General features: G+C 46.4%; 8 protein-coding genes across 12 annotated transcripts in view; 4 read left to right on the top strand and 4 right to left on the bottom strand.

Moving 5' to 3' along the window:
- Positions 1-1,977: 1,977 nt before the first annotated feature.
- On the bottom strand, positions 1,978-2,638 carry LOC126575666 (turripeptide OL11-like). Its single transcript, XM_050236474.1, has 3 exons — positions 2,490-2,638; positions 2,254-2,424; positions 1,978-2,185 (listed from the first exon to the last, which is right to left on the bottom strand). Exons 1-3 carry the CDS (start codon positions 2,512-2,514, stop codon positions 2,127-2,129), a joined length of 255 nt encoding a protein of 84 aa, XP_050092431.1. The 5' UTR covers positions 2,515-2,638; the 3' UTR covers positions 1,978-2,126.
- An 831-nt stretch (positions 2,639-3,469) lies between these two features.
- On the bottom strand, positions 3,470-5,340 carry LOC126577479 (ubiquitin-conjugating enzyme E2-18 kDa). Of its 3 annotated transcripts, none has more exons than XM_050239141.1 (4): positions 5,249-5,340; positions 4,850-4,945; positions 4,349-4,535; positions 3,470-4,263 (listed from the first exon to the last, which is right to left on the bottom strand). In XM_050239141.1, the coding sequence occupies exons 1-4, from the start codon at positions 5,273-5,275 to the stop codon at positions 4,112-4,114; spliced, it is 462 nt and encodes a 153-aa protein (XP_050095098.1). In that variant the 5' UTR covers positions 5,276-5,340; the 3' UTR covers positions 3,470-4,111. The 3 variants fall into 3 exon arrangements, with proteins under 3 accessions (XP_050095098.1, XP_050095096.1, XP_050095095.1); XM_050239139.1 differs by lacking the exon at positions 5,249-5,340 and adding an exon at positions 5,037-5,223; XM_050239138.1 differs by lacking the exon at positions 5,249-5,340 and adding an exon at positions 5,010-5,223.
- A 133-nt stretch (positions 5,341-5,473) lies between these two features.
- LOC126577656 (probable ATP-dependent RNA helicase DDX10) lies at positions 5,474-7,902 on the top strand. The gene has a single exon (XM_050239444.1). It carries the CDS (start codon positions 5,489-5,491, stop codon positions 7,796-7,798), a length of 2,310 nt encoding a protein of 769 aa, XP_050095401.1. The 5' UTR covers positions 5,474-5,488; the 3' UTR covers positions 7,799-7,902.
- A 944-nt stretch (positions 7,903-8,846) lies between these two features.
- On the top strand, positions 8,847-13,048 carry LOC126577356 (DNA replication ATP-dependent helicase/nuclease DNA2). The gene is made up of 9 exons (XM_050238904.1): positions 8,847-9,138; positions 9,215-9,354; positions 9,431-9,641; positions 9,704-10,601; positions 10,673-11,087; positions 11,148-11,565; positions 11,634-11,827; positions 11,893-12,547; positions 12,617-13,048. Exons 1-9 carry the CDS (start codon positions 8,905-8,907, stop codon positions 12,929-12,931), a joined length of 3,480 nt encoding a protein of 1,159 aa, XP_050094861.1. The 5' UTR covers positions 8,847-8,904; the 3' UTR covers positions 12,932-13,048.
- Positions 13,011-13,628, bottom strand: LOC126577357 (coiled-coil domain-containing protein 86). Its single transcript, XM_050238905.1, has 2 exons — positions 13,395-13,628; positions 13,011-13,326 (listed from the first exon to the last, which is right to left on the bottom strand). Exons 1-2 carry the CDS (start codon positions 13,616-13,618, stop codon positions 13,035-13,037), a joined length of 516 nt encoding a protein of 171 aa, XP_050094862.1. The 5' UTR covers positions 13,619-13,628; the 3' UTR covers positions 13,011-13,034.
- A 73-nt stretch (positions 13,629-13,701) lies between these two features.
- On the top strand, positions 13,702-15,028 carry LOC126576929 (mpv17-like protein). 2 transcript variants are annotated; one of them, XM_050238246.1, is made up of 3 exons: positions 13,702-13,824; positions 13,895-14,082; positions 14,155-15,028. In XM_050238246.1, the coding sequence occupies exons 2-3, from the start codon at positions 13,971-13,973 to the stop codon at positions 14,580-14,582; spliced, it is 540 nt and encodes a 179-aa protein (XP_050094203.1). In that variant the 5' UTR covers positions 13,702-13,824; positions 13,895-13,970; the 3' UTR covers positions 14,583-15,028. The 2 variants fall into 2 exon arrangements, with proteins under 2 accessions (XP_050094203.1, XP_050094204.1); XM_050238247.1 differs by having other exon boundaries at positions 13,724-13,808.
- A 735-nt stretch (positions 15,029-15,763) lies between these two features.
- On the top strand, positions 15,764-19,050 carry LOC126576928 (G2/mitotic-specific cyclin-B3). Its single transcript, XM_050238245.1, has 5 exons — positions 15,764-16,229; positions 16,491-16,809; positions 16,878-17,957; positions 18,039-18,369; positions 18,430-19,050. The coding sequence occupies exons 1-5, from the start codon at positions 16,162-16,164 to the stop codon at positions 18,702-18,704; spliced, it is 2,073 nt and encodes a 690-aa protein (XP_050094202.1). The 5' UTR covers positions 15,764-16,161; the 3' UTR covers positions 18,705-19,050.
- A 3,237-nt stretch (positions 19,051-22,287) lies between these two features.
- LOC126577542 (nuclear pore complex protein Nup160 homolog) overlaps positions 22,288-25,000 on the bottom strand; it is a 5,273-nt gene continuing 2,560 nt past the window's right edge. Inside the window, exons 7-13 of one of the 2 annotated variants that reach the window (XM_050239230.1) lie at positions 24,762-25,000; positions 24,502-24,690; positions 24,303-24,421; positions 23,595-24,164; positions 23,342-23,511; positions 22,490-23,173; positions 22,288-22,414 (exon numbers count right to left, since the gene is read on the bottom strand). The exon at positions 24,762-25,000 is cut by the window's right edge and continues 153 nt beyond it. In XM_050239230.1, coding sequence (XP_050095187.1) covers positions 22,364-22,414; positions 22,490-23,173; positions 23,342-23,511; positions 23,595-24,164; positions 24,303-24,421; positions 24,502-24,690; positions 24,762-25,000 — 2,022 coding nt within the window. In that variant the 3' untranslated portion in view covers positions 22,288-22,363. Of the gene's footprint in view, positions 22,415-22,489; positions 23,177-23,341; positions 23,512-23,594; positions 24,165-24,302; positions 24,422-24,501; positions 24,691-24,761 lie in introns of both variants that reach the window. The other variant, XM_050239229.1, reaches the window with a different exon arrangement.

Here is a 25,000-nt window from a genome sequence, read left to right on the forward strand (position 1 = left end):
GTTGAACAATGTTTTCTTGGTACAGATGTAACAACTAACATAAACAAAAACAATAGAGCTACTATTTTGTTCTACTGGTATGGATCGATCTCAAACAAAAAAAAACCATTCACAGACCAACGTTAACATACAAAAAATACGTGACAGGATGCGTGGCACAGGGGGATTGCAACAAAAAAAAATGATTAAGGCGAAATTGTGGACCACATATCACCAGAGCACCACCGGGCGGGCTCCATGTTGATGCATATAGCCGTGTACAGATAATCTAACACAATTGCTTTATAAATAGATTCGTTATTTATCCATTTCAAGCAGCTTTGGTCCCCTCACAAGACCCATACTCCATTCAAGCGAGTCAATTGACGGCAAACACTCTGAAGCATTGTGTGCAGGACTATGCAGTGAAAAGTTTTACAAAGCTGAAACTCAGTCGAGACACAGTATAATTGGTTTAAGAACTTGAAAATGTACAATTCAGCAGCGATAATGTTGGTAAAATTTCGTTTTTAAATTCGTGTCATATCTTTTACCACTATTAATCGGAACGACAAAGATTCTGTTTTCAGTACTATCATTTACCATTAGAAGGAACATAACTTTTAAGACACGTCGTCGGCTATTTATTATAAATGCGTTAAGTGGCACCCTGCCAGCGCAAAATGCATACATTGGTGCCGATACTGGGTAAGCATAATTTGATGCGATCTTTGAAATTTTATTGTTGTATGACATTTTTTGTTGGATTGACGGTCAATCCATCTGTCTGTATCGATCACTTTCAGCATGTCGGACTAGCAGACTGCCAATCTCGTAATGTTTTAGTATGATTTATTGAAAAGAACCACGCTGTACCCAGTAAATATGTGAGGATATGAAAATGAGCTGTAGATCAGACATACCGCAGCATCATCATCAGTTCAGAAGACTTAAAGACACATGAATGATTGGGACCCCAAAATTAAAACCAATTCATCTTTATTTTGTTACTATCAATGCTAATTACCCGCCGGTCGGAATGGATACTACTTTTCGCTAGGCACCACACATTTTTACTACATAAAATTTGAGCATGACGATATCCTCGCTGGAAACATATGGAAACCCCAAACCATCGGTTGAATCAGAATTTGATGAGCCCGACAGAATACCAGTAAGGTAAACACAGGAAAGGAGTACTTCTATGTTTAGTTAAGTGTTTAGGCAATTTCTGTTACTGGTGCGTACAAGACGAATCAGTCACTTACAAATACCTTTTAGGCATAGCGATAGATTGAAGATTCAACAACTATTCGTAGAAAATAGCGACAAATGGTACTCCTGTTCGTGAGCATATGAATAGCCGCTCACAGCCGCTTCATAAGATTTAAGTTTTAATCTGATATCTTCATCAATCGACCGGGGCATATGATGGCAAGAGAATTCTAATTTGTTATCGCAAAAGGCAACGATGCAATGCAATCGAACATAAAAGAAACTGCCTGGACAGCCGATTGCTAGGGTTATCTGCGGTGTATAATTACATCGCTCCTACTGCGAATAATACATTACTGCAAGAGTAGCAGATCCTAAAACAATGCCTAAAAGTATAATATAGTGAAATAAAATTTAAGAAAATTATGAATGCAAACAAAATCATCCCGGTCGAAAATCACGAGGACGAGGATCGCGTTTTTATGAAAGAAAGAACGGAATTGTAAAATATTCACAATTTTCTATTCAGTGTTCTAACTGATGAAAGTTGAATTCCTTGCTTGCAGTATCTAACAATATTCTTTTTTTCCGCAACATACCTCAGTGAGTCGTCTGAACTGTTATCTGTGGGAACTATTACTTTTGTTTAGCATCGATGAGTCATTCAAATGCTGGACCAAGCGGATGCGTATCATTATTCTGTATGACTTTTCAAATTGACTAGATGCTAGATCATCTCAGATGAAATGCATGTAAATGAAAAGCAGTCACGACGTTTTTGCGTTGCGTTTGTTAATAGCTTTTTTTTATTGTCAAGGTTCAAAAATAGACGGACCAGCCAGTGTGCTGGACCTTACGCGAAGGCCATCCGAATATGAATGTGGTAAAAGAGGAGGTCACTGGATCTATCGGTAGCAGACCGGATTATCGCATCAAGAAAGACGCACAGGGCTCTTGTCTCCACACTCTCCCTGACTCTTTAGAATGTAATCTGTAGGGTTGTATGAAAACGAGGCGATTATTCGTTGAAATCGGTGAAGTGTAACGTGACTCGCTTACCTTTATTGGATTCACAGTTGACCTTCTCCATTACGCAACTGTTGCCAAAGGTGATGGTACTGCCCTTGCCGTCCTTAGGTGCGCCACAAACCGGCGTATAGTCAGCGGTACAAACTTGTTTGCATTTGGCATTTTTCTCTGCCGGCAACGCACAAACGACCGCCAAAATGGCTAACAGAATATACGGCCAGTTATAATAGATACACTCGATGCAATGAAATGCTTATTACGCTTACCAACAAAGATGATTGCAACACGCATTATTGAAAATCTACGCTCCTTCGATTGCTCACGGTTTGCTAAGTTTTGCCCAAATTATCAACCTGTGCGCGACCTGTCCTGTACGCTGTTTCGCAATGTACTGTCGGCCGCCGAGCGACCGAAGACCGGCTTTATTTCGTTCAATAAGCACGATGATGATGACCCTGATGAGATGAGATGATTGTCCGGGACCGCAGATCTGCATACATTATCCCCCACGCGCCACGCGTGGATGGTCAGTTTCATTTGTGTACACTTGCTGTGTCGCTATGTTGAAAAAAGATAATCCATTCGTTCTACCTAGAACAGGTTGGACGCTGATAGAGTCGACAATACTCATCAGCAGAACCCAATAATATGCAGAACAGCATGTATTCATTATCAGCAGCACGAGAAATGTGTTCCATTAAATTACGTACCCACAACAAATGTTGGAATAATGCGTTCATATGGTGTAATATTTGCATCATTTATTACTACACCAGCATGTAAACGAGTCCACATTCGATTAAAATGTAAAAATGTATTTCTTTTATACACATTTCCATGAATAACCACCTATGTTCAGCATCATTTTCTGGACGGTGTGGTATGACGGCATTGATACGGGCAATATTGATTTTTAATCCATTCGAACGTCATTAAGATATGCCTCGTCAAACGTAAAACGAATACAAACCATTTATAAAGCATTATGTTGCACTCAAACATTTTCCAAAAAAGCATGACCCAGTTCTTGTTTTTTTTGTGTGCTGTAAGTGGCGGTAAGAACCCCGAACGATTTGAAAGCACGCCCGCGCTGAGGTTGTTAACCCGCCAAGGTGCATCTTATTGTATGTCAGAGAATGTGTGCTTAAACACTTTCTGGAAGAATCGAAAATCAACTGGATGGAAACGTTACATCGTGCTTTTACGGGGGTGTCATCGCGTTGATCAATCGAACTGGGTCACAGTATTTAAATAAATACTCGTCTATGTGGTTTTTATTATCTTTGACGTATTTTTTTTTGTTTTCTTTTGTCCAATTCAATCCGCCGTTGACTGCTCTTTGGCCAACTCACTCCGCTTGCAAGCAGTTCATTTTGTGGGTTCGGTTTCCGCGATAAATAGTAATCCTGGTATAATCGCAGAGCTGAAAGTCTATGCCGTTCAGTAGTTAGGGCAGATATGCAAACAATACTCGATTAGCGTACGCACGTGATAAGTATTCTAGGACGTTAGGGGGAGCACGCAGAACTTAACCAGGAGAACGAGAAAGGAGGAGGGAAGGGGTGATTTTATAGAAGACAGAAACCAGCGAACTTTTCACAAGAAAAACAAAGTTGAGGGAAACAAGAACGCGTATGAAATCATTGAACGGGATCCGGATGCGCTCTTGCTGTTAATCTAGTAACTTCCACCACGCGCTCTTTTCATGTTTGTTGTTCCATGAATTCCTTGTCCTCTGCATTTAATCTATAGCAACACGTCTTCAACTTTTCCATTATAATCATCATCATTTACAGCGTATAGAACCGAGCGAACCGCGAAGCCGATCAGAGCATGCACACGCGATGCTTCGTCGTCACCTTGGCGTTAACGTGCTGCCATGATGGCTTTATTCGGGTCGTTTTTCGCTGTGCCTTCTAGTATGTTCCTCGGCATTCTTGGTAAATTTCTTGCGATCCTTTAAAAACTCCTCAGCCAAATCTGCACGCAAGGGATGCTCCGGTTCCGGATCATTGACGAGTTCTATTAATGCTTGAATAACTGCAATGAAAAGCCAGCCGCGATTCGGCCAGAGGTTAAATTTTTGGTTTCCCAGCCATTACAGCGCGACGGTTTCGTCACTCACCTTGATCCGTTTTCGTTGCCGGTTTCCAATTTTCAGCACTGATTATTGGCAGACAAACTTGACCTTTCTCGTCGATGTTCGGGTGATAGATTTTGGTTTTGAACGAAATCTTTGGTGGTTTGAAGGGGTACTCGGCCGGGAACGTTATTTCTATTCTGAAAGCACCTTTGTTGTAGGGGACGTTGTCCTTCAAATAGAAAGAGTAACCATTAGGATTAAAGTGCACGCTCCTCTTCGCATCGCGATTTCCTCGTTGGCGTCGTTGCCGCCGCGGAAGACAACAGAAAGAAAAACGCAATAAAAATAGATAAATGCTGCGGCCCCTCTAGGAAATGTGGTATGCGTTCAATATCTAACAATACGGTGGTGGCCCGTCGGTCACAGGTCGGCCTGCATCAAAGAATGCCAAGCCCTTCTTCTCCTATCTATGAATGTCGTGCGAGGGTGGCATAATCGGATTGCTGATGGGATTATGCCGGACCTCTGACATTCTTTTCTTACCGGCACTATCAAGCCCGTCCATAGCAGCAAATTGGATTCGTCGACCACTATGTCCCGGAACGATTTCATGCCCGATGCACGGATGTCGGCGAGCTCCTGTGAATGAAGCGTAACGTGTTACTCATTGATTTCCCTTCCGGAAAAGTCGTCTACTATCAACCGAATGGTCGAGCCGGGATGCACCAACCACTTTCCGGCCTTTCCTTCGGTGAAGTGAGAAAGCGGTGATCAGGCGACCCCGAACAAGATCCGGCGGATTTAGCGGCCACGGAGAAGCATATCCAGAAGCAGCCATCCACACGGCCAGCTCGGGGATTGACCGGGGATCGGGCGTTGGTCATTTAGCGGCCAATGCAGGCAGTGGATGGTGCTTTTTTCACTGCAAAAATAAAAACTTACCTTTTGCAATCTTCGTGTGGCTGCCATTTTTCAGTTTTCCTAAAATAAGTCTTTGACAGTCTGTCAGATGTTTTGCAGGGCGTCACACCCTGTACACACTGCACTGAATCTGCGTGCAGAATCTCGCTTATCTGTCAATTCGCATACATAATTGACAGATAAGCGAGTTTCTGCACGCGGATTCTGTGCAGTGTGTACAGGGCGATACACTTTGGAAAACACGCGCCCGCACGAGTAAAAATGAGCAAAGGAAGATACGTGAATTTTGCTCGGAAAAAGAAATTTAAAGGCCACAGTGGTCATTTCGCCGAAGCAGAGACGAATGATAGTGATGTGGCAAATGGGGCGTCCCGTAAGGCAAAATCGAAGAAACGGTCGGCGTTCAAGTTTTCCGTCAAAGAAGAGGAGGCCGAGATCGAGCGGCTGCAGCAGCGGTACCGGCATGCTGACTCGCTGAAACCGGACGATTTGAAAACGTTCGGCGACTTTCCTTTGTCGAAGAAAACACTGACGGGGCTACAGGAGGCCGAGTATTTGAAACCTACGGTGATACAGCGCGACTCCATCCTGGCAGGGGTGCTCGGGGAAGACGTGCTGGCTGCCGCGAAAACGGGCAGTGGTAAAACGTTGGCCTTTCTCATCCCGATCCTCGAGCGGCTGTACGTGCAGAAGTGGACGCGTATGGATGGGCTGGGTGCTCTCATCATCACACCGACCCGTGAGCTAGCGCTTCAGATATTCGAAACCATGGCGAAGGTCGGCAAGCACCACGACTTTACGACGGGACTCATTATCGGCGGCCAGAACCTGAAGTTTGAGCGCAACCGGTTGCACAATCTGAATATCATCATCGGAACGCCTGGCCGTTTATTGCAGCACATGGACGAAAACCCGCTGTTTGACGCAACCAATCTCAAAGTGCTTGTCCTGGACGAAGCGGACCGCTGTCTCGATATGGGGTTCGCCTCAACGATGAACGCTATCATCGAGAACTTGCCATCCATCCGACAGACGCTGCTGTTTTCGGCCACGCAAACGAAATCCGTGCGCGATCTCGCTCGCGTCAAACTGAACAATCCGCGCTACATTGCTCCCCACGAGCACGAACAATCGGCCACACCGGTAAAACTGCAGCAGAGCTACGTGGTGGTCACGCTGCCGGAAAAACTGACCATGCTCTGGTCATTTCTGCGCACGCACCCGAAGCAGAAGATAATCGTGTTCTTCGCCACCTGCAAACAGGTGAAGTATTTCTATCAGGTGTTCAAAAAACTACGCCCCGCCAATCTTCTACTCCCGCTGTACGGAGGCATGAATCAGGAGAAACGGAACAAGATTTACACGGAGTTTTGTGGGAAAAAGACTAACGTTTGCCTGCTGGCGACGGATGTTGCGTCGCGTGGGCTCGACTTCCCGAAGGTGAACTGGGTGGTGCAGATGGACTGTCCGGAAGATGTGGCCCAGTATATCCATAGAGCCGGCCGTACCGCCCGGTTGAACACGAGTGGCGAAAATTTGCTCGTGCTATTGCCCCACGAAGAGCAGGCCATGCTAGAGTCGCTGGAAGGAAACAAAATTCCCATCAAGCAAATCCGGATCGATGAGCGGCAGCTGTTTTCCCCGCTGGTCAAAATTCAATCGATGCTTGCCCAGTCACCCGAGCTGAAAGAGTGTGCCAAACGGGCATTCGTGGCGTACGTCAAGTCAGTGGCGCTAATGAAAAATAGAGAAGTGTTTCAGCTGCAGAAACTGAATCTTGACGGGTATGCGAAATCGCTCGGATTGAACGTTACACCGCGGATTCGCTTCCTGTCTCGAGTAGCAACGGATCGTAAACCTGCCACGACAGCAAATGGTACGGGGCCGAATTCTACATCCTCGGTGAAGGTAGTACTAGAAGATGGCAATGAAGAGAGCGATGACGACGACGACGACGGTGAGCTGTTGAGGGTCAAACGTGTTGATCATGGTTCGGTGCAATCGGACGATAGCGCTGGCGACATTCAAGCTTCGTTCGACGAAACACCTGCCAGCACCGCATCGGCCACCAAGAAGCGCGTGTCCAAAGCAAAGATGGTCAAAAAATCACTCATCGTTAGTAAGCGCACGGTGTTCGATGAAGAAGGTGCTCCCATCGACGAGGAAGGACCGAAAGCATCGTCACAGGTTTATGATATCAACGAGGCGCGGCTTAAGCTCCAGCAGCAGGACGCTGCTGACAAGGAGCGATACAAACAGCTTAAAAAGGAGAAGCGAGCAGCAAAGAAGGAGAAAGACCGCAAGAAAAAGGTGGCACCCGAGCAGGATGAGCACGGAGGGGACGACTTTGGCAGTGAAAGCGACACGAGTGTTAATCTGGATTGGCTACCGGATCCGGATAAAGTGTATGGTAAGCATAAGCGCGAGTCTGCGAGCGAAGATGAATCGCCCAATTCCGACGAAGATGATCAGCCTGCTGCTCCGGCAAAGAAGAAACGGATGATTTTGAGCAGAACACAAGATCTATCGCTCAACGAGGCGGAACAGTTGGCCATGAATTTGCTAAAGTAAAGTGAACAATGTGAACACCAAATTGAAAAGGACAAATAAAACAAAGATGTGCTAAAAATCTGGCGCGACGCACGATATGTTCAGCAAAAGCATCGTTAACCACATTTTGGCTGATTTGGTTTTTTAGGTGCTTAGGTGCTTATTCTGTAACTTTCGATTACGATGGCCTCAGGCGTTCGATTCATTTGGTTCATTTTGTGTTCATTTGGTGTTCACGATCGCCTGCATGTCGAGTGCATTTTTGTGGTCGACAGCTGGCGTTCTGTTTACATCGAGCATCGAGCATCTGAAAAACAGTTATAGCGTCCTGATTGTGCATCAATAATTTCTTTCTGCTAATCGTATACTATTATTACAAAGGTTAAGTCGTTTTTATACCGAAAAAAACAAGTTAATTAACAGTTTTTTGACTTCAAACTGTCATTTTGAATTGTTTATTGTTTTCGAAACGTTTCGAAATTCGCATGAATCATCGAACGCCTGAGGCCATCGTAATCGAAAGTTACAGAATAAGCACCTTATTCTGTAACTTTCGATTACGATGGCCTCAGGCGTTCGATTCATTTGGTTCATTTTGTGTTCATTTGGTGTTCACGATCGCCTGCATGTCGAGTGCATTTTTGTGGTCGACAGCTGGCGTTCTGTTTACATCGAGCATCGAGCATCTGAAAAACAGTTATAGCGTCCTGATTGTGCATCAATAATTTCTTTCTGCTAATCGTATACTATTATTACAAAGGTTAAGTCGTTTTTATACCGAAAAAAACAAGTTAATTAACAGTTTTTTTACTTCAAACTGTCATTTTGAATTGCTTATTGTTTTCGAAACGTTTCGAAATTCGCATGAATCATCGAACGCCTGAGGCCATCGTAATCGAAAGTTACAGAATAAGCACCTTAATCCAGAGTTAAGCGCGATTGTGATCCGAAATCGAGTAAAAGTTTGAAACGAAGAATTAACGGGAAGTTTGAATGCATCTAATTAGCATAATGACAGTTGCCGATTGCGTAAACAACTCGTGACAGCTTAGGTTTTGGCGCCCAAAAGGGCGGGTTGGTCCGCCCGAAATATCGGATCGCGCGCGAGTTTCCCAAGTTATTGCAGCATGGCGGAAGAACAACATAAAAAGCGGCCCCTATCACCATCCATTGATAATGAGATCAATGGATATCAGACTACAGTGAAGATGCCGAAAATAGGGCCCAACACGCATGCTAATCCAAAGCCAAAAGTGTACGAAAACAGCCCAGCGCCAGCAGACGCGAGCATAGACAATGTGTGCTTCTCGGAATTTGAGGAAGATTGGACTGATATCGGCGACGAGTGCCAACAGGAACAAGTAAGTTTTGCACCCAGAAGACCCGCAACAAGTGCTCAACTGTGGCCGTGATCCGGAAATCGCTTTGCTTTTGCAGCAACAATACACCTTGGATCTCACGACATGGAAGCGATGCCGGGTGCTTGCAGTGGTACGAGGCGACAAGCAAAACTTGATCGTCACGGTAGAGGACAAGAAAAGTAAGGAAAGAGCCAAATGTTGTTTGCTATCTCCATGGTAAGTTGCTATCACACCGATGCCTAGCCGAGTGTGCATTGATTCCAACACGTAATTTGCGCTCACATTTCTCTAGGAACACCATAGAGCACATCGTTCCTGGGCTGATAGTTTCAGTGCTGGCTGTGAAGCTACAGAATCAATTCGTCATCGATGCCAACGATGGCATGTTTATTACGAATCCCGATTTGCTCATCTCGGGAACCACAGTGGTGGGCTCGTTATTCTGCTCAAGGCGTGGTGTTTTGCAGCAACATTTTCGCCTGCTTGGCACGGAGAATCGAGAGGTATGTTTGGAAATGGAGTCAACGGTTAGCAAATGTGAATGAATAATGTTATTTACCTTCAGATGCACATCGGTACACTGGTTCACTCTGTTTTCCAACAATGCCTCACGGACAACAACTGTCGCTCGCTACAAGATATAAAACACATCGCCGAGAGCTGGATCAAATCGCCCAATATGGTGACGACTTTGTATGCATACGGCATAAGCTCCGATGAAGCAATGGCGGCGATGAGTCCGTACTTCGAAGAGATTGATAAATTCTTTCGCAAATACCTCATGAATAAGGCCACAAGACGAGAAACAGCCGTGGAGCCTGAATTTAAAATACACGCCATCCAGGATATTGAAGAAAACATCTGGTGCCATCAGCTTGGGATCAAGGGTAAGATCGATGTAACTGTATCGGTAATGCGTAGCGATGGAATGGGCGCATCGGAACCGGAAGTAATGCCACTCGAGTTGAAAACGGGTCGGGCAAGTTATTCATTCGAGCACGTTGGACAATTGGTGCTGTACGAAATGATGATGAATCTTGTCGGTCACCGGGTAGAGGGAGGACTACTGCTGTATCTGAGAGAAGGCAAATGTAGCAAAAAAGTCAGCGATCGTAATATGCGGCGCGATTTGATATTGCTACGCAACGAAATTGCTCACCATTTCGATCACTGGATGACACCGTACGAACGCACCGGGGGCGAAATGGACGCAGGAGAAGATCCTCCCCTGTTACCATCACTTCCGGAACCGATTAATCATGAGCGAGCATGTCGTAAATGCCCTTACAATACGATTTGCACCGTAATGGCAAAACGAGATCCATTGGCAAGGGAATTGCCAGCAAACCACGGACTGTCCGTTATAACATCTGAAGCTTCCGGGCACCTTAGTAACTTGCACATTGATTATTTCATTCGATGGACTGGCATCATCTACTTGGAGCAAAAAGACATGGCGAAAGGTAATACTACTGCTAAGCTAGTTTGCTGTTATTTTTTTTTGAATTCCCGATCGATTTCTCCTCTCCTGCAGATTACTGTGCACGCGCCCTGTGGACGAAGGACCCACAGCATCGTGCCGCAAAAGGATGGTGTATCGTCGATCTTCAACTGATTAGCCCTGTACGGATGGTCGATGATCGTTTCTTTCACACATTCACAATGAGTGAGCACCCAGAGTCATTGCACGAACGAGCTGTTACGGATGGGCTTCAAACAGGCGATTACGTGATCTGTAGTACGAACAATCGGATCGCAGTTGCTGCTGGCTATATTATTAGTCGTGTAGGCCATGAGCTCGTGCTGTCGCTCGAGCGGAATCTGAATGTGAATTATGCTGGAGAAAAATTTCACATAGATCGTAGTGAAGGTTACAAATCGACGGGGTTTCATCTATCCAATCTGGCAATGCTGCTAGCTAACACGGATGAAGCGGAACGATGTCGAAGGTAAGCAACCGCATTGTTGATGTTGCTGATGGTTTACATTAATGTTCTTTATAACACTAGAACTATCATCGAGCGAATGAAACCAACGTTTGCTGAAGGTGTACTTCCGAAAGCACTGATACCGCGAGCGAAAAAAATGTTGCAAAATTTGAACCGTCACCAGAAGATGGCTGTACTGAAGGCGGCGGCCACTGAAAGCTACTGTCTCCTGAAAGGGCTGCCAGGCACTGGGAAAACGCAAACCATCGTTGGTATCATTCGAATTTTGTTTGCTCTCGGCAAGTCTATACTGCTTACGAGTAACACTCATTCCGCGGTTGACAACGTCCTAAAACGGTTAGCATCGCTCGAAGAGCTGAAGTTCATTCGGCTTGGCACCCTAGAACGCATTGATCCTGCGATACGCTTTTCGTCAGCTGCCGTTATGGCTGAGCAATGTGATACTCCGGAGAAACTGGCCAAACTGTATGACGAATTTGTGAGTTCACTGACATCTGCTACTATTTGCTACGTTCCTCCTACATTAATCTTATTTGCTGTTCACAGAAAATTGTTGCCGTAACGTGTCAGGGCGCGGCACATCCGTTGATAGAGCAACGGAAATTTGACTACTGTATCGTAGACGAAGCGACGCAGGTGTTCCAGAGCAGCATCATTCGACCACTGTTACAGTGCAAGCGTTTCTTATTGGTCGGTGATCCAGAGCAGCTTCCCCCAGTGGTTAAATCAAAAGAAGCAAGGTAGCAGCACAAATGGGGTTCTATCTTTTACAAAACTAAACATCCCATCAACATCTACCTTTCAGAACTTTCGGCGGTGACGAAAGTTTATTCCATCGGTTGGACCAAGAAGGGGCTTACTGCATATTGCCGACCCAATACCGTATGAACCGGGTTCTGACGAAGCTGGCCAACGATTTCACTTACGATGGGAAGCTGGTGTGTGGCAACGATATGGTGGCGAATAATACGCTAAAGCTGCCACAGCTTTCGACTTTGCGTCAGATGTATGGGGTCGAGCGATGGCTGATGAGGGGGATATCCAACCAAATCGATCTATCGGCAGTTATGCTAGACACGGGTTACACTGGTCAGCTCAATGAATCACTACAGCTTTCCGATGATCAGCAATTTAGCCTGGGCCATGAACAGAGTTCGAAGGGTTCTTTGGGTTGTGTCAACTTGGCTGAGGTGGCACTCACGATCTACATATGCGGTGCCCTGTTACGTGCCGGGGTGGACAGCAAATCGATTGGCATAATGGCCCCGTTTCGGGCTCAGGTGGACCTCATAAGGCAACACATGCAAGCGTTGTTACAAAAACAAAGAAGCACACGGCCTCCTCTTTCCGATGCAGTTCAATCGCCTATCAATACAGACAAATCCATACACGCAATATCGGTAGATGACTGCGATATTGAGATCAACACGGTCGACCAGTTCCAGGGGAAAGATAAACAGGTATTTACACTACTATCACGCCCAGAAGCTGGAGTTTTCATCTCTTTGCAAATTGATTGCTACTTTCAGCTTATACTATATTCCTGTACGAAGACCGCCGCAGTGGCAAGAGATTCGATGAAGCTAGAAGCTGAAAATACCGTCCAACCGTCCACCATGAATAGCAACGAAATTTTATTCGATAAGCGCCGCTTGACTGTTGCGATTACCCGTGCCCAGGTGAAGTTGATCGTGTTAGGTGATCGCCAGTGCCTGGATACCTACACTCCTTTTAGCAAACTGTTTAAAGTTATTCCCAACGTAGGCCACGTGAAGCTCATCGACAAAAAAGATGGCTTCGAGTGGCACAATCTGTTCGACTCGCTTCGTTTACTCACTGACTGAAATCTTCTTTTCATCAGCGACTGTGCGGCTGCATGGCTGTTCGTCTGTTTCTGTTTTGATTGGCTTATTTGTTATATGATTGTGAATAAATGTGTTTCTTTATTTAAACTACCTTAACATTGGCCAAGTCGCGTTTCTCAATCATTCGCAGCTGTTTCTTTCGCATACGCTTCAGTTTTGCCGGGTTGTTGATGATCTGCACTATTTCGGCCTTCCGTTCGTTCTCCAGTCGGCGGCGTTTGTTCTCTTCGCGCCGCAACCGCTTCTCTTCGTTTTGCCGCTTCCTTTCGTCCTTTAGCGACTGCGACAGCTCCTTGATCTGCTTCATCTCCGCCCTGTACGCAAGCCGTTCGTCCGTGGTCTTACGACGAATCGTTTTCTTCACCACCGCAAACCTGTTCAATCGATTCAATAGTTACGTGTGATCTCCAACAACGAATATGGTCCGTCCAACGAAATATACCTCTCTTTCTGTGTTTTCCAAATTCTTCCCGATTTCGGCCGACCGCGCACGGTCTCGGTGGCGGCAGCGACATCTTTTTTTGGTTTCTCTGCCTTTAGCTTTCCACTAGCAGGCTGGGTTTCTGTTACAGCATCTGTTTTAGCTAAAACTTCCACTGGTTTCTGTATTTTAGCCAGAACCTCGCTAATATCCGGCGTCTTCCGCATCGTGCTCATCGTGGTCATCCCTTTTTGTTTTGACGGATCGATTTGTTTTGACAACCACGTGACAGCACTTCTTGTTTACGTTGTGTGGTGATTATTCGTTTCCTGTTTTTCCAAAAAGGACGAAAAGGAAAAAGGATGTAAACCTGGTCTTCTTCGAGTCATTTATGTCTCTGGTGTGCAATTATTGTTTTACCTGTTAAATGTACAGGTATCTGTTGTTGTTTGTAAGCTTGTTATCAGCAGAAACCCCCTCGTTCGTGTCGTTAGTCATCTCGATTTCTGTGATCATTTCAGCCTTGCAAACTTTAACTCGTGACTCTGGAATCCCTTTCATGGTTCCAAACACGCTTCTCAGCATTCCACGGTGAGGATGGTTTCCTCCAAAATGTTACGCCATCCCCTGGTGCGGGGAATGGTGACCTACACGTTTCTCTGGCCTACGGCGAATCTCGTCCAGCAAAGTTTAGAGGGGAAACGTTTCGGTAACTGAGGCTGCTCGCAAATGATCCGGATGTTTTTTTTGTTTTGTAATTCCAACCATTGTTTTCCCGCAGATTCCTTCGATTACGTTCAGTGCGCCCGGTATGGTGTATACGGGGCGCTTTACGTAGCCCCAACACTCTACGGGTGGGTGCGGTTGTCCTCGATGATGTGGCCTCGAATGGATTGGCGGACAGCAATCGGGAAAGCCTTGGTGGAACAGGCCACTTACGGACCGTTCGCGGGAGTGAGCTTCCTTTTCGTGATGACGCTGCTGGAAGGACGCTCGGCAAGCGAGGCAGCGCGAGAGGTGCAGTTAAAGTTTCCCCAAACCTACGCCGTTGGGCTAACGGTATGGCCGTTTGTTCAAACAATCAACTTTGCCCTCGTACCCGAACGGCACCGTGTGCCGTTTGTGGCGGCCTGCAGCTTCCTGTGGACGGTATTTCTAGCCTCGGTGAAGCGACAAGATTCCGAATCGACAATTCCAGCAACCAAATAGTATGACCTGGCATTGTGAACCACCCGTAGGTAATGGACATAGTCCCAAACTCAAATCGATGGATTACATTGCATCGCTTAGCATGGGAAATATTATTTCTGCCGACAGTTTAACACGTGAAGACAATTAGGACAATTTTTGTACAAACAAATCCCTTATATTATTGATTTTGTAAATAACATCAATCTAGCCAAAATACTACGACAAACGAAAATATCTGGTCTAGTAAATCCATTGGAACGATGCGAAGCTGTTAGTCCAGAAGGATGAGCAGTAGAATCGGTCCAAGAGCCAGATTATACGATTGTCTGAGGAAATCTGAGGGTGTAACCCCAATCTTCAGTGATATCGAATACCACTGATATTCGTTCAACGAAAAGCCGCTTGTTATTTGTGTATGGATGCGTATGGATGTTGATATCGTAAAATAGACATTGTTTTTTTTTATTAAATATGATATTTTGTTTACATTCTATTTTGGTCCGGACAAAGACAAAAAAGGACAAACATGTGTTTTTTTGGACGTGAGCTTCGTCCGTCGATGTTGGTGGTCGCCCAGGACGTTCTTCGTCTTCAACACTCATGGAAATCCTTACAGCCGTTGCAGACGCCATTTTGGTTTGTGAAACACAGGATCCAATGATATCGTTCAGACGCGTGCTTCAGTTGCAGCACTTGCGTCTCTTGCAGCAGCAGTTTTGTGATTTTGTACTGATTTTCACGCACTTGCCCCATGTGCTGCATCCAGGATAGCAATGCCGGGCATAAATTCAAAAAGTAATGCAAAAAAAGGTTTTTTTTTAATTTTCCCAAAAGTGGAATTCAACGCTTTCTTGTGGAGAGAAAAGTAAAGACGATGTTTTTTCTCGCTCACTCTCTCATGCAGAAACCAGCCAGAGCGAGATGGCCAACCCACTCACGAACGTTAGAATTTTAAACGCGTGAGCAGTGCGTTAGAAAAAACGGCGAATTTAAGGGGCCAATCGATAAAACCCATGCCCCGTGTGAGAGTGAGCGAGAAGTTCGAGAAAGAGAAAGGAGATAAGAAAAACGATCAGAACGATCAAAGAGGAATAAAAACAACGGCGGAAATTTGAAAAGTACCACCGACCACACGCACATCCCTACCCCCTTCTCGCGTGGGTACCAACACAGGCGAGTTTTCCGTTGAAGGACGAATTTTTGGCGGAACAGGACATCTTTTTCCTCCTGGTGCCGCTTTCTTGGACGCGCGCAACAGCTGTCGCTAGTGAAAAGTGGGGTTTTTATTTCGTTCTATGTTGAATTAAAGTGATCGTTGGAGTTTGCCTAGCTTGCGTTCGGACAAAAAGCGGGCATCGCGCAACGCTGCGTAGATTTTCAGCCGTTTTCCTTCCTCCTGTTAGTGCGTTGTTTTTTGCTTCGTTGCATTTCATCTCTGCCGCTGCAACGGGCCACCGATGTGCACGAGCTAACAGGCAAATCCATCCCGTCGATTCAGATATCATCGTAGAGAAACAGCGAGGCATCAAAAGGGCGGCATCGAACGTTAAAGAATCCCCCATCGCCAAATCCTCGAGTCCTGTCGCACAGAATCAAGATGCCGCTGACGAACCAACCTTCCAACACCGCTGCTGAGGTGAAGCCACTTGGACGATTAGCAACACGGTAAGCGCCTTTTCTTTGGTTACGATGCGATCGAACGATCGCAACATTTATCCGATCATGGGTACTGTTTGCTCTGGCCAGAATCCCGAAAAAACAGTATTCCCAAATATTGGCATCATTTTTGCTGTCAAAATTAGGTTATGGAAAAGGGCCTGGGGAATGGATGAAAATCTTCACTGACCGACGAACACTTACCAAATGGAAGCGTACAATTGACGCTGATGCTGATTCCCTTGATGTATGTTTTTAATCTCGCCACAGTTACCGGGCGGCGATGGAGAAGCAAAGTTTGGTAAAAGGAGGAGTGGCCGGCGGAATAATGGATCAGCAACAGTATGCCGGAACCATGAAGCGTAAAGCCGACATCAGCCCGTTAAAGCATGAGCACGGCACTAAACGGCTCGCTCTGGGCAATCTCACCAACGCCGAAGCATCCGCCAGCAATATTGCTTCCGGTGCCACCGGGGGCGGTTTCCTAAAAAACAAAACCATTAACAAGTTGCAGAAACCGCTCAGTCAAATGGTTCAACAGTTAACAATACGCAACCGAAACAACTGTGATGGCAAGAAACAATCAAAGGTAGGTCGTATATCTAGAGACGGGGTAGAGCATCACTTGATTTGGGGGTTTCCGTTTTCCGTTCGAAGGCGGATACACAGTCGCACATGTACACCAAACCGGACGTCAATGGACCAGAAATTAAGGGTGCAACGAAAATATTGACCAGAGCTGCTATGCGCCAGCAGCAGCAGCAGCAGCAGCAGCAGCAGCAAGCCCAAAGGACTCTAGATCATGGCACCGCCAAGGAAAACGTGCTTCCTTCGGCCGTTAACGTATCGGAGCAGAAGCTTCCAGGACCGCCAGCACCGAAAATGACAAAAGTGTTCGACGCAAAACGGACCAATGTTGCCATTTCCCCAGCAAAGCCAGAACCGAGCAAGAAGCGATCTGAAAGAGCATCCTCTCCATCCGGGAAAGGCACCAGTGGTCCTGCTGTTGCCATGGCAGCGGGACAAACAGCGAACAAAATGAAAACTCGCCTATCGTCCGAGTTCGAAAGCGATAACTCGCTGTATGTGACGGCGCTCGATTTTTCCAACGAAGATGCAACCGGTGGCGGTGCTGTGCGTGCCTCGGAAGCCGCTAGTAATGCTCGGGCAATAGCTGCTATGGCTAAGGAGGCAAATGCTCAAACCAAAAAGGTAACCGCTAAGGTAATAGTCATAACCGAGGGACCACCAGCCGGGAATCGGAAGCATCTTGACAAACCCGATGTTGTTGCGATGGAAGTGGTGAAGAGCGACAAGTCTGAGCTAGCAATTGGGGAATCATGCCCCGAGAAGGGGAAGCAGGTGGTAGATACTACAGTGGTTGATAGTTCGCCCCGCAAACGGACTCCAGCTGATGTCGAGGATTTCGATAAAGCCAACTGGAACGATATCTACCAGGTTTCACACTACGCGCAGGACATCTTCGAGTATCTGCGCGAGCGCGAAAGTTCCTACATTGTGACCGATTATATGGAGCGGCAACCCTACATCACGCGGTTCATGAGGAGTGTCCTAATCGATTGGATGGTGGAATGTCAAGAATCGTTCGAGCTTAATCATGAGACCCTGTATCTTGGTGTAAAGATCGTCGACATTTATCTTTCCCTGGTCGTCATTCAGCGCGAACGTTTGCAGCTTGTGGCTGCTGCAGCGTTGCTAATCGCAGCGAAATACGACGTGTGTATGATAGGGTCCTTTGTTTAAGAATTCGAACAAAATTGCAATAACGGTTGTCTTGTGCTAAATTTCTGTTTTCAGGAGCGCATCCCTCCGACGGTGGATGATTTCATATACATCTGTGATGGTGCGTACGATCGACCGGAGCTGATCAAGATGGAGAGAACCGTGTTCCAAACCATCGGGTACGATCTTGGCATTCCGCTGTCGTATCGCTTTCTGCGTCGCTATGCACGCGTCAATCGTATCCCGATGCCCATTCTCACACTCGCTCGATACATTCTCGAAACGAGCCTGATGGAGTACAACACCGTACTAATGCTTGATTCCAAGTTGGCTTGCGCGGCCCTCTTCATAGCGTTGCGCATGAACAATAAACCGGGTTGGAATCCAACGCTCGAGTTCTATTCAGGTAAGTGCGCGTTCCCCCTCCCGAGATCATCTAAAATCATCTTTCTTTTGTCTCTTGTAGGTTACAAAATTGCCGATTTTAAGGACGTTGTGATATCACTGAACATGTGCATGATGCATCCCAAAACAACGCTCAACACCGTGCGCCAGAAGTACTCCCACGAACTGTTTTACGGCGTAGCCAAGTGCCCGGTTATCCCGAGCCTAGAAAAGTTATTCGATGGTGCGGTGCCGGCTGACGATACTGTGTTCAAGATGCCTACCGCTATCTCGACGACTACTGGTGGCGCCGGCAGTTGTGGGCAGCGGGAGCATTCGAAAAAGGGTGGTGACTGAACCCATTCGACCAATGTGCCGCCACTGATGCCATTTTTCATATTTTTAAGCCAACCCAATTAACTTTCGTAACTGTGTTTTGTTTAAGTAGATGTATAAGTTGAACGATTTATGCTACATAGCTCTTTTGACCATTTGGACGTTAGGACGCCTAATATGTTCTGTATTTACTGCAAACGAATTTCGAATGGCGAGTGGCGAGTTTGCCAGTCCGAAGGTTTTTGTTTGTTTTCAGAGCTCTCGTCCAATGACTTATTCCAAACGCAACAGAGTCGGACTGAACACTATTTGATAATTGATTTCAACACATTCTCTGTTAAATAAATGTAAAATTATAGTCAATGCACGTGGGAAACAGTCACAGTTTCTGGGCCGTGAAATGTGGTAGAAGGGCGAAGGGCGATCTGCTACCGGAATCACTCGGTTCTAATCGCATTCCAGATCCGATTGATGCAGTTTCGAGTGTTTTGTATTGTGTGTGTTTTAATTTTGTACTTGTTTTCTATCAATTTATACTTTCTCGTTTCAGTTACATTTGTTTCTACCTCATTGAGCATTCATTCACATCGGAACAGAGAAAAAAACAAGCTATGTTTTTCGTGTGTTATTTAGTTGCATTCCCTTTTTATGTTACGTGAAAGTGTTTATCGGTAGCTGTGGCGTAGGTGTACTTTCCATTCTAACTTCATTACAGACACACATTGATTGCATTGTTAATATAAGAAATATAAGCTAATATCATGCCACGCAGAACACCCGACACGATTGTAATGCCGAATCTGAATTTAAAGGCGTTTGTTTGGCCGTATTCAACTCGCGCTGTAGTCGATGTTTCTTTTTTTTGTCGCAGGAACAAAATTGACGAGCAGATCAAGTGAATTTGATGTTAGCCAAATGCATTAATAGTTTGATAAAAGAGTCGATACCGAAAATAAACGAAAAATGTAACTTTTAATAGATGGGCTTCATGTCTTTTTGATTGACTCAACGTGCACTTATTCCTTCGAGTTATATTAAGTAGTTTTTCCTTTTACATCTTCTATTGTCTACTAAATCGTGCAAGGAAACAAAAACATTTTAATGATGTAAACGTATTATTATTATAAAGTCCAACGAATGCGACTATCATGCAGGGAATGCGACACCATCACTTCCATTTCGAGACATACGACATACAAGACTATGCTCACAGGACAAAATTCATTTCGCGATCAGCGAAAAGCGAAAGCGAGCCATTAACTTTGGAGATTTTTTTTTTATCCGTTTAACAAACTAGGTGGAATACTAATGTACGAACCTGAGGAAGCCCCTCAGGAACTTTCAGATGCTTTCCTCCCAAATGTATGACCGACCATGCCTAAGCATCTAAACATTGCGCCAAGGCGCAGGCTTTTCCCCAGCCACGGTGGGTCTCAAGGTCGGCGCGGGTCGCCGGTTAGCCCAGGCGGATGTCCGAGGAACATCCGCTTGTTTCCCTTTTACCCCTGTACCTGTTGCTGGTCCCTGCCAGCGGCCTGAGAGCGCTTGAACTCCCGCCATTCCACGCGTAGTCTCTCCATTATGCGGCCAACGTTGCAGGGGCCGCGTTGAAAGCCTCCCTGCTCTCACACATCCGCTGCACTACGTTTTCAACCCTGACCCCTCCTCCTAGCGCGGCGTCCATCTCTGCCCTGGCCTCTTCAAACCTAGGGCAGACGAACAGGACATGCTCCGGAGACTCAACGACCCCGACACAGGTCGGGCAGTCCGGCGATGGCGCACGCTTGATCCGGTGGAGATACTCCCTGAAACACCCCTGTCCCGTAAGGAACTGGACGAGACAGGGATTAATCTCACCACACCTACGAGACAGCCATCTCTCGCCATTGGGAATCAGCCGATACGTCCATCGTCCGTACCGATCGTTTTCCCACGACCAGCGTAGCGTTCCCTGTCCTCTTCGATGAGAATCCCAACCGGGATCATGCCGGTAATCACATCAATGGCCGCCGAGGACACGGTTCGGAAGGCTCCCACAACTCTAATCCCAGTAAGCCGTTGGACGCGGTTTAGTTCGACCAGCTTCCGCCCCGACAGATCCTCCGCCCAAACAGGACCCGCGTAACGCAATACCGAGGTGACTACGCTGGCCAGCAGCCTCCTCCTCGAGCAGCTGATGCCGTCCGCTCCACGCATGATGGCCGAAAGAGCGTTAAGGGCCCTCCGCGCCTTGGTGGCAGCATGATCAACGTGGGCCCCAAAGTTGAGCTTGCGATCTAACATCACCCCGAGGTACTTGATCGCCTTCTGAGACTGGAACACTAGATGATCGATCTCAATCGATATCTCTTGGGCAGGCTGCAGGCCGCTAACAAGCATAACCTCGGTTTTGTGACGGGCGACCTCAAGCCTCACCGACGACATCCACGCTTCCACTGCTTCCATCGACCGCTCCGCGTTAACTTTCACCTCCATCAGGCTATGGCCACGGACCGCTAGGACCATATCATCGGCGAAGCCGACGACCAAAGTCCCGACCGGAAGTCTCAGCCGCAGAACCCCATCAAACATCACGTTCCAGAGTGTTGGCCCTAGAACGGATCCTTGGGGAACGCCAGCCGAAAGCGGCATTTCCTGTGGTCCTGAGTCAGTGTCGTACAGCAGAACGCGTCGATCGAAGTAGCTACCCAGGATGCGGCATAGGTAATCGGGTACCCTCATACCGTGCAGCGCCCGGGCGATCGCTATCCAACTGGCGTTGTTGAAGGCATTCTTTACGTCAATCGTGACAACAGCACAGAGGCAGTCGGCTCCCTGCTTTTGGCGAACACCACTGGCAGTTTCGACCACCATCTTTATTGCGTCGACGGTTGACTTCCCCCTCCTAAAGCCGAACTGCCTCTCGGAGAGGCCCCGAGCTCCCTCCGTGAACACCGTCAACCTGTTGAGTATCAGGCGCTCCAGAAGCTTGCCCATGGCATCCAGCAGACAGATCGGTCGATAGGATGGAGCGTTCCCAGGGTTTCCTCCAGGTTTCGACAACAGCACAAGCTTCTGCCGTTTCCAGCGGTCTGGGAACACGCCGTCGTCAAGGCACTTTTGCAGTGCTCTCCGGAACATTCCGGGACAAGAGATTTTCGATTCACGAGCAAGCTTCTATACTTCAATAGTTACGGGTCTTTTGCATTTACTGATTAATTACACTTACAACAAGTTATGTTGCTTGTTATGACGAATCCTTAACAAATGCCAGTATCGCTAGTAGTAATGAGCTATAGTTTAAAAATTCGTTGTAATCTGTCACTAAATTGGCGAGTGATGCATCAAATTCATTTATTTTTTTCGGTATCGAGCTATAATTTATTCTAAGAGATAAGAGAGATGTGCGACTTTGCTTTGCGGAAGGAAAAGATTATACACAACTTAATTACTTATGATACATTTGTGGAGACACGTGAGTAAGTTAAATTGCAATAATTTATTCCAACGTGATGAAAAATGTTCGATTGCTCACGAATTTAAACCGAAACCATCTACTGTTCTCGCTTTAATATTTAAAGCTGGAAATGATTTAATGATGAAACACGATTGACAAATGCAGGTAATTATTGATCGAGAAAAAAGAGTTTATTTATATGGTAAATGCCATTGAATAATAAGCACAATTGGACGTTGCAACCTCAAAATGTCACTTCAATCATTCGCAAATAGCGCTCAATATGATCCTTTTCCTGTAATAAGAATCAACATACGGTCGTGTCAGTACCATTTTCATATCCGGCAAACCACTCGCTAGCAACACTTACTTTTGGATAATTGGCAGCCTGTTCCAGCTCGTACACCAGATGCTCGCAGACAGTCAACGGAAACAGGGTTTGATGGCTGAATCGGCCGGTGCTGAAAAACCGTGCCTGAAACAGTTCCACCGTCTGCTCGTAGGCTTCTTCCAGCCGTCCATGGGATAGAAAGGCGCGAATTAGCTTCGAAGGGACGTGTTCGAAGCACCAATCCTTTAGCCACGTGGGTGCGTAGGCTCCTCGCGACAGCACACGATTCAGTACGGCCAAATAGGATTCGGCCGCAAGCTCAGGGCCCTCTTGAGCCAACAGGTGACGCAAATAGTTCCACGCCGTACTAGCAGCATCCGAGCCAACCGTCACGTCCGAGATGCAGTTTTCGTTCAGCCAGCTAACGGTGTTGTTTGCTATTGCTGGATCGGACCCGGTGATGGCGAGGCACGAGCTACACAGGTGCTCGTACACCGTTGGAACCATGGTCGGTGCCCGGCAGTGAGCCAGTTTGGAGGCTAAATGGTACATTTTGCGGCTCAGCAAAAGTGCGATCAGTCCGATCGGTTCAAGGGAAGTCACAACCTTGAATCCATCACTACTCTGGGATAGCTGTAGCGCGCAGTGGGTGCTCATTAGTTGCTCTTCAAGATCTTTCATTTCAACGATTTGAATTCTATCTTCACCGCTGTTCGATGTCAGCTGCTGTGCGCGGTTTTGTTATTCGTTGAAAATGATAGAGAAACAGAAAATGTGTTCAAATATTGTGGTGGTTATGCGCCATTTAACACACTGATCGAATTAAGATATTTGCGGCCTGCGAGGGAAACATTTTCATCAATCGTCTAGAAGGAAAAAGCTAGGACCTACCTGTGGACGAGGGTTTTCCTGTAGCGGTCGCAGTATCCATGCGTAGCGTGGGTTTATGATGGCCAGCGAATTGAGACATTTCAACAAGGAACCATAGTAACGATTCAAATGATCGTAGCTATTACACTCCGCGTAGTTACGCATTGCTTCCTCGTACGCAGTAATGGCGGCTAGGAGACGGTGTTTCCAATAGAACGGAGTTAGAACCAATATCAATCTCAACAGAACTGATGTGAATTTGGCTTTGCTTTACCTTTCCGTAGATTTTGTTTGTTGGTGAAAAAAGAGTACAGAAAATCGTACTGCACTCCGTCGGCAATGTCGGCCGATCTGGCATTCATTGCAACGATGTTGGTAAACTCCTCCTCCAAACCATAGTACGGTAACTCCATCAGTATGTCTAAGCGGCGCACCGAGAACAGCAAACAAATGAGCTGACGCAAACAGTCCTTCTTACGGGCTGGTTCACAATTTTTGGTCAGCGCGTTGTATGCCTCTTCGTAGTGGCCCAGTTCGATATGGCTGCTGAACTCAATGCTCTGGAACATGGCCTGCTGCTTTTGCTGAATTGTACTGTCGATTGCTGAATGAACCAGCGTCATCACCCCATCGTAGGCACCGTAATACTCAAAAAGCCGAATCAGGCGCAAGTAAAAGGCACCTAGCATCTCGTACGGCGAAACGTTGCGGTTTTTGTCGCCTTGCCGTAGAAACTTTTGCAAAAAGCGTTCGTTTTGAATGCCCTTCAACGAGAGCGGGAACAAATCGAGTGCCTTGGCAGTTTCACCAAGCATGAGGTACGATTTCGCTTGGATGAAATTTCCTAAAACAAATAACAAAAAAAAAAACTTGCTGTTACACGGACTATTCACAGACGCGACTCCTTGAAACATGCAACGTTGCGCGACTTGATATGATAACGGAGTGAACTTCACCGCTGAGTTTAACATTAAATACGTACTTGAGCAACAATTCCATTCACACCAATGGCTAAGCAGTCGCACGTACTCGTCGATCAGAACATGCAGATCATTATCCGATAGCCATTCGCCGAAAAGAAAATCATCACTCGAAGGACATCTATAAAAAAAAGAAGAATAAAGTGGAAATCAGCGCATAGGAAATAGTCCCCCCTCCCCCACCACCAAACGGGTACCTACATCTTACTAATTATGAGGTTGGATTTTTGTAAAAACGGGAGTGCATCACCAATGCTGCTTTCGCACGATGCCACAGAGAGTTCCCTTACACCGGAGAGCGCCTCGTCATTAAGCCGAGAAATCGCATACGCTTGAAGCAGCGACATGGATGTGCGAAGGTTTAGAGGAAATGAAGCAGCAATCTTAGTGCTGGAAGAAAAGGTTATAAACCGATCTGTTAAACCCACACACGCGAAAAAATGCGATCGGCGGCGGCTTACGTCTTCGTCCAATCGAGGTCGATGCGGGTTTGTGCGATCCAATTCATCACATGATAGCAGCGAAGCATGGTTTCCGTATCCGGTCTGTAGGTGGATTGTATCGGATCGAGCAAATCATACGACAGGTTGGCATGATGCTGTACAATGTGCTGCAGTAGCAACAGGTTGCGTAGTAAAAGGTAACGCAACTGAATCATCTGCTTAGCGGTAACAAGTACCAGCTCACTGGCTAGTCCCTC

Source organism: Anopheles aquasalis, chromosome 3 (genome assembly GCF_943734665.1).
Source record: "Anopheles aquasalis chromosome 3, idAnoAquaMG_Q_19, whole genome shotgun sequence".
Classification (NCBI taxonomy): Eukaryota; Metazoa; Arthropoda; class Insecta; order Diptera; family Culicidae; genus Anopheles; species Anopheles aquasalis.

Coding starts and splice junctions, on each gene's coding strand:
- LOC126575666 (XM_050236474.1), bottom strand. CDS start 2,514: ATGCGTGTTGCAATCATCTTTGTTG. Junction 2,425..2,489: donor TGTTGCAATCATCTTTGTTG/GTAAGCGTAATA, acceptor ATATTCTGTTAG/CCATTTTGGCGGTCGTTTGT. Junction 2,186..2,253: donor CAACTGTGAATCCAATAAAG/GTAAGCGAGTCA, acceptor ACAACCCTACAG/ATTACATTCTAAAGAGTCAG.
- LOC126577479 (XM_050239138.1), bottom strand. CDS start 5,144: ATGGCTGCTTCTGGATATGCTTCTCCGTGGCCGCTAAATCCGCCGGAT. Junction 4,536..4,849: donor GGACGGGCTTGATAGTGCCG/GTAAGAAAAGAA, acceptor TTCTATTTGAAG/GACAACGTCCCCTACAACAA. Junction 4,264..4,348: donor GGCAACGAAAACGGATCAAG/GTGAGTGACGAA, acceptor TTTTCATTGCAG/TTATTCAAGCATTAATAGAA.
- LOC126577656 (XM_050239444.1), top strand. CDS start 5,489: ATGAGCAAAGGAAGATACGTGAATTTTGCTCGGAAAAAGAAATTTAAA.
- LOC126577356 (XM_050238904.1), top strand. CDS start 8,905: ATGGCGGAAGAACAACATAAAAAGCGGCCCCTATCACCATCCATTGAT. Junction 11,566..11,633: donor CCAAACTGTATGACGAATTT/GTGAGTTCACTG, acceptor TGCTGTTCACAG/AAAATTGTTGCCGTAACGTG. Junction 11,828..11,892: donor GTTAAATCAAAAGAAGCAAG/GTAGCAGCACAA, acceptor TCTACCTTTCAG/AACTTTCGGCGGTGACGAAA.
- LOC126577357 (XM_050238905.1), bottom strand. CDS start 13,618: ATGACCACGATGAGCACGATGCGGAAGACGCCGGATATTAGCGAGGTT. Junction 13,327..13,394: donor TGGAAAACACAGAAAGAGAG/GTATATTTCGTT, acceptor TCGATTGAACAG/GTTTGCGGTGGTGAAGAAAA.
- LOC126576929 (XM_050238246.1), top strand. CDS start 13,971: ATGGTTTCCTCCAAAATGTTACGCCATCCCCTGGTGCGGGGAATGGTG. Junction 14,083..14,154: donor TTTAGAGGGGAAACGTTTCG/GTAACTGAGGCT, acceptor GTTTTCCCGCAG/ATTCCTTCGATTACGTTCAG.
- LOC126576928 (XM_050238245.1), top strand. CDS start 16,162: ATGCCGCTGACGAACCAACCTTCCAACACCGCTGCTGAGGTGAAGCCA. Junction 16,810..16,877: donor ATGGCAAGAAACAATCAAAG/GTAGGTCGTATA, acceptor TTCCGTTCGAAG/GCGGATACACAGTCGCACAT. Junction 17,958..18,038: donor TAATCGCAGCGAAATACGAC/GTGTGTATGATA, acceptor TTCTGTTTTCAG/GAGCGCATCCCTCCGACGGT.